This window comes from Epinephelus fuscoguttatus, linkage group LG1 (assembly GCF_011397635.1).
Source record: "Epinephelus fuscoguttatus linkage group LG1, E.fuscoguttatus.final_Chr_v1".
NCBI lineage: Eukaryota > Metazoa > Chordata > Actinopteri > Perciformes > Serranidae > Epinephelus > Epinephelus fuscoguttatus.
Window position 1 is genome coordinate 24,767,985 of NC_064752.1, and position 6,184 is coordinate 24,774,168.

Consider the following 6,184-nt stretch of genomic DNA (forward strand, 5'->3'; position numbering starts at 1 on the left):
TTTTAATGCGACTATAGAGTGTGCCAGTAAACCTGGAACTCCGTTAGCACTTTTAGCACTTCCGGTTCTCTCGTCTAAAAGTCAAAATGTTTTTTGAATGGGATTTTGGTAAAATGCCTCAAATAAGGTCTGTGGTTAACAAAAGCTTAAGCGAGTTTCAGGTTTTGTTCTACGACATAAAACACGTCAGTAAATACCCTACTTGTGAATTTTGAAGCTTTTACGTGTCGTAAAAAAGGCGGTTGCTAACAAGTTGCTCAATATGACTACAAACCCTGTCGGGGACATTAAACGTCATCACCCCCGAACAGGCAAGAGTGCTGGCAGTCCGCCATTACAGCTTCTTATTTAGCTTAAACAGTCCGATTTCCCCATTATACAATGTTTTTAAAATAAAGCGGCTGAAATCAGTTGAAAGCTTAGTGTCGGTGACGTCGAGAGTCATGTGACCGTGGAGTAGTCATGTGGTCCGTTAAAGCCTAACGTTAGCTTTTTACTTCTGCCGATCGCATTTAAGCTTCAAATGCGGTATGAAAGGTGTTCATATGTGAAGATTATCTTGCTGAACAAAACCTGTAAGTATCATAAACTTGTGTTAGCCACAGAGCTTATTTTCTGACATAATCCAAAACGCAATGCAAAAATCACATTCACTTTCTCTTCCGGGAACCAGCGCGATGCTAAAGTTCCGGGTTTTGACGTCAGCCCTGGCACACTATTACTATTCGCCGTCTTATTCCCCCCCTTTATTTGACATGCAATTCAGCTCCTAACCGCACGAGGGCAGTATAGGATTGCTACAGCGGTGTGAGATGGGCTACCAGCTAGTTTGATGCTCTTCTACAAACAGGAGAAACATGCAGAGACTACTGCAGTCATCAAAAAGTTCTGTGTGGAACAACTTTGACAAAATAAATGAAAATGAGGTGCAGTGCAAACTCTGTGAGGCAAAGCTTGTGTATCACAAGTCTACAACAAGTATGCACAGTCATTTGAGAGCGAGGCACGCAGGAGGTGGCGAGGGACCGTAACGCCAGGGTCACACCGCCCGCAGAAGCGCTGCGAATAGCCTCGAAGCGCCGAGAAGCGAGGCCAGTTTCCTTTCGGCTCCCACGTTAACCCATTGTGTCATCCACACCGGCGGCGCCACACTGCGCAGCTCCGTAGTTGGCTCGCGCCCTGCAGTGATTGTTTCAGTGTCTGGTCTGTTTTCTGCGCAAGCGGTGAGCCACGAGCGAATGTGTCAAGCCGGGTGACGCCAGGGCCACACTGCCCGCGGAAGCGCAGCGCACCGAAATTCTCGTGCGCGCCGGAGCACCTCCGTTCACATCAGACGCGCATTTCTCCATGCCGTCGACAAGCGATTCTGCTCCTAGCTCTTGTTTTTCACTGCCTGGCTTGTCAGTGTGGACGACACAGTCGGTTAACATGGGCGCCGAAAGGAAACTGCCTTCTCTTCTCGGCGCTTCGAAGCTATTCGCGGTGCTTCCGCGGGCGGTGTGGCCCTGGCGTGATGGAGACAACAGCTGGGAGCAGAACTGCTTGTCGACTGGCGTGGAGAAATGCCCGATGTGAACGGATGTGCTCCGGCTCGGGCGAGAATTTCGGTGCACTGCGCTTCGCAGCACTTCCGCGGGCAGTGTGGCCCTGGTGTAATGATGAATGGATCCCTGTGTGCATGGCTCCAAGGGGGGGGGGGGGGTTATTCGAAAAATTGTTTAATAGTTGCCATGATTTTCGAATAGTGCTTGTGCTGCCCATCCCTACTCTACATCTACTAAAACACTGCAAACCCGATTCATTATCAAATCATTTCTATCCAAGATGGATGTTCAGTCAATAGCACAATGACTTTAAAACACTTTAATGTTTAATTCTATACAATATTAAGTCTATTGCTTCTTTATAATCACTTTCATTTTACTGTAAACCACTTTAATTTTTTCAGCTGAGCACCAAACATGCAAGTGCATTTTTGGCAACATACTATCTAAAAGTAAATGGGCCATCTTTACTGCACAGTAGAAAAAATAGTTGCAAAACTGTTGCATTAAAAGCTTTATTAGCAACATGAAATTGCTGCCAGTAATCAACAAAGAAATCCAACATACATAGCCTCTGCTTCCAGATTTGTAAAAAATAAAATACACAAATGCAGTAAAACATACACAGAAAGGAAAAGTTACCAACCTATACCATCTCCTCTGAGTTGTTCTGTGTCCACACTGAACAAAGTCAATCCTCTGAAAAATTATTCATGAGGTAAAATTTTTTTAAAAGCATAAAAAATATGTTTGTTACATTAACTTATTTTAAGAAGTTGGTCAAAATCCAAAGCATTTTTGTTCCCTTTTTTCAGTAGATGAAATAAAAATAAATAAATTAGAATATCTTAAATAAAATAATTTGACCCATAAACATCACCACAACTTTTGGATTAATATTTTGTTGGTTCAAACTAATTAAATTTTGCGAGATCGAAGCAAATCCCACTGGGTGTACTAATATAATTGTGTTGTCACATTATAAAAGACTCAGTAATTGGAACAACCTAAAAAGATGCATGCAAATTTTTTACCTTAATTTTTTTTAAGTTGAACCAATTAATTATTTTGTTGTGTGTGTTTCTGATTGAGGAATCAGCTGTTCACACAACTTAAATCAACTTCTCAATGTCTCAGTGATCTGTTCATTCAGCTATGCTCAGCAGCTGTTTGAGTGGAGCTTCTGAGCTGCCGTTGTTGCAGACACAGATGCTTTATACTACATTTAAGGTTTTGAACATTAGGTTTTCATTTCTGGCATGCTGTGCGCAAACATTTATGAATAAGACAACAAAGATCCATGAATCTAGTCATTTTTAGAAATGTGTTCATTGAGTGCATATGTTGTGCTACTTATGTTTAAAGTTTTGAAGATGTGACTACAGATTGGATAAAAGGAAGTTAGAGACTAAAAAACTTTTAAACTAACTTCAGTCATATCTTCTTACTGATGGTCTCATTTGCTTTTCCAGGGCATATCGAGGCATCCATATTAATTGAGACAGTTTCATAAACAGTTAAAAACTCCTTGTAGGTGCTGTAATCAGGATTAGGAGAACTCCCCCGTACCTGGTAAGTGGAGCAAATCACTTGGGGCCGTGGCCTCTCTATCCCGGGTTAAGTTGAATTACCGTCCTCATTTGATTTCTCTCAGTCCTTTAATCCCATTTTGGCAAAGTCCTGATAGGGTTAGTGGTGAGGTATAAAAACCAGACTCCGCAACTCTGACCATCGAGTCCACAGACACTCTTGGGGTTCTCCAGTTGAAGAAGCTCAGCAGAACAACAGAGCAGAGAAAATGGCATGGGACGGCGGAATCGAGCCCAATGGCACAGAGGGCCAGAACTTCTACATCCCCATGTCCAACAGGACTGGGATCGTTAGGAGTCCTTTTGAGTACCCACAGTACTACTTGGCGGATCCCATCATGTACAAGCTTCTAGCTTGCTACATGTTCTTCCTGATCTGCACTGGAACTCCCATCAACGGCCTGACATTGCTGGTAACAGCTCAGAACAAGAAGCTCAGGCAACCTCTCAACTACATCCTCGTCAACCTGGCTGTGGCTGGGCTGATCATGTGCGCCTTCGGATTCACCATCACCATTACATCTGCTATCAACGGCTACTTCATCCTGGGAGCCACTGCCTGCGCTGTCGAGGGATTCATGGCCACACTTGGAGGTATAAAACTACCTGTGGTCTCTCATAATGCTTGAATAGCTTCTTAAAATTCCCTTTAAAGTTTCCTCAGAACTTTAGAGTACAAAGGCCATTGGCTTTACTTCTTAAACATCCAACAACCTAAAAGTCCACTTTTGAAGCTCCTCTCTAAGATTTCTTCTCTCTCTGCAGGTGAAGTCGCTCTCTGGTCACTGGTCGTGCTGGCTATTGAGAGATACATTGTTGTCTGCAAACCCATGGGAAGCTTCAAGTTCACTGGAACTCATGCAGGAGCTGGAGTCCTTTTCACCTGGATCATGGCTCTGGCTTGTGCCGCTCCTCCCCTTGCTGGCTGGTCCAGGTAATTCACATTTGGACTTGTCATTTTACTGACAGTAACTGAGACTTTTCTAAATACTCTATATGGTAAAATACTGGGTAGACTCAAGAATTAATGGAAGACTTGACTGGATAAGATGGAATAAAATCCTTTGGGGAAATTAAAAACAAATTTAAAGATCTAACCCCAAGAAACAATATCTTCCTGACATAAATACTCACAGGAAGCACAATACCACTTACTCTTTCAAAAGTTCTGAATGGAGGCTACTGGACTCCAAAGAAATGACCATAGCTTAAGTTGGAGGTGCGAAGCAACACTTTGCACATAACCTCAGACTTTAGAAAGACTTTAAGACACTTTAAGACATTACCTTTAATGAATGGATGGAACAACTCAAAATAGCATCATAGGAGAGGCTGACATATTGCATGTCAGGAAGGTTTGGAGATCTTTCTTGGTCCTGACCGAAAGGCTGACTTAATTAAGGGGATCAGCTCCCTTAATAAAAGGAAACAATAAACTTTTAAATCTCTAAAACTTGGCAGTTATGATTTAAAAGTATTGAGAAACAAACTACAAAGGCTTGATGAATTCACTGTGTAGAAGCATAGTCGTACAGTTGCAGAGATGATTTGCAATAATTCCTTGTCTTAAACCTCACACAGGTACCTCCCTGAGGGCATGCAGTGCTCCTGTGGACCCGACTACTACACTCTGGCTCCAGGCTTCAACAACGAATCATATGTGATCTACATGTTTGTCGTCCACTTCTTCATTCCTGTCTTCCTCATTTTCTTCACTTATGGAAGCCTTGTGCTGACAGTCAAAGCTGTAAGTTCATGAAATGTTGTACCTCTGAAGTCCAGTCATTCTGTAGCTGCTTTTCATTCAAAGCTCAGCAAAAGTGTCTATGAATTCTCATGATGTTTTTGGGGGATCTCGCTCACTTTAGGCTGCAGCCCAGCAGCAGGAGTCAGAGTCTACCCAGAAGGCTGAGAGGGAAGTGACACGCATGTGCGTCCTGATGGTCTTCGGCTTCCTGGTAGCTTGGGTGCCATATGCCTCTTTCGCTGGATGGATCTTCATGAACAAGGGAGCTGCCTTCACCGCCATGACAGCAGCTATCCCCGCCTTCTTTGCAAAGAGCTCAGCCCTGTATAATCCCGTTATCTACGTGCTGATGAACAAACAGGTTGGTTTAAGAGAAAATCGTCTTCCAGTGTTTAAACCCATCGCAATGCCCATTACATGCTCCTTGTTTCAACATCCTTTTCTGCTCTTTTTCAGTTCCGTAACTGCATGCTGAGCACTATTGGAATGGGAGGCATGGTGGAGGATGAGACCTCAGTCTCTGCCAGCAAGACAGAAGTCTCGTCTGTGTCTTAAATATAGACATTTTCATAACCTGGACATTTTCCTTTCTACTGTCTGTTTGATCGGGAATAATCCTGGATGTGGACTGAGTGAAGTTCAGGGATGTCTGGACTACTTGACCAGTGATGAATGGCTCCAGAAACAAACTCGTCAACCTTGTCTTTTCTCTCAAGGATGTTGGAAAGTGTTTTTCATTTCGATGTGAATTCAGAATTCTTGCAAGTATTGGTACGATCTGTGAACACATGTATGTGGATGCTCACCTTGACTCCCCCTGCTGTCAGAGGCACGGCTGCTGTCCCTGAAAGGTTGAAGCTATTTGGCACCATTGAATCCACGTAACATCTTTACAGAACATATTTGATATTTTCTCTCTTACATCGGGGGGAGCACATTTTGTACCGTATTCTCCAAATGGGCAACTATATACCATGTAACACAGTCTTTTTGTCACTTGCTGAGTTGGTCATCATGAATTGTAAACATTGTATATATTTAAAAATGAACTTAGTTAAATAAATAAATGCATGCATGAATATGTGTTGACATGGGTTCATTTCAAACGACAGGCCATAAAAACTGGCTGACCAGTATTATAATGCGGTATTTACACAGGTTTAATTACACTCACAGAGAAGCTTAGGTTTCTCCTGCTCATGTTGTGCAGAGTTAACCCACCTGACCATATGCTCCTTACTAAAGCCTCAGCCTGCTTCTGCATCCTGCCTGTGGAGGGCATCTGCACCCACAGGATGCACCTT

General features: G+C 43.1%; 1 protein-coding gene across 1 annotated transcript; it reads left to right on the forward strand.

Annotated features, from left to right (window-relative positions):
* Positions 1–490: 490 nt before the first annotated feature.
* Positions 491–5,947, forward strand: LOC125893859 (green-sensitive opsin-like). Its single transcript, XM_049584805.1, has 7 exons — positions 491–575; positions 3,079–3,116; positions 3,199–3,727; positions 3,899–4,067; positions 4,715–4,880; positions 5,002–5,241; positions 5,337–5,947. Exons 3-7 carry the CDS (start codon positions 3,343–3,345, stop codon positions 5,433–5,435), a joined length of 1,059 nt encoding a protein of 352 aa, XP_049440762.1. The 5' UTR covers positions 491–575; positions 3,079–3,116; positions 3,199–3,342; the 3' UTR covers positions 5,436–5,947.
* The last annotated feature ends 237 nt before the right edge of the window (positions 5,948–6,184 follow it).

Bases quoted from the DNA above. Each gene is read 5' to 3' on its own strand.
- LOC125893859 (XM_049584805.1), top strand. From the start codon at position 3,343: ATGGCATGGGACGGCGGAATCGAGCCCAATGGCACAGAGGGCCAGAAC. The intron at 3,728-3,898 runs GTATAAAACTAC...CTCTCTCTGCAG, and splicing joins ATTCATGGCCACACTTGGAG to GTGAAGTCGCTCTCTGGTCA. The intron at 4,881-5,001 runs GTAAGTTCATGA...CGCTCACTTTAG, and splicing joins TTGTGCTGACAGTCAAAGCT to GCTGCAGCCCAGCAGCAGGA.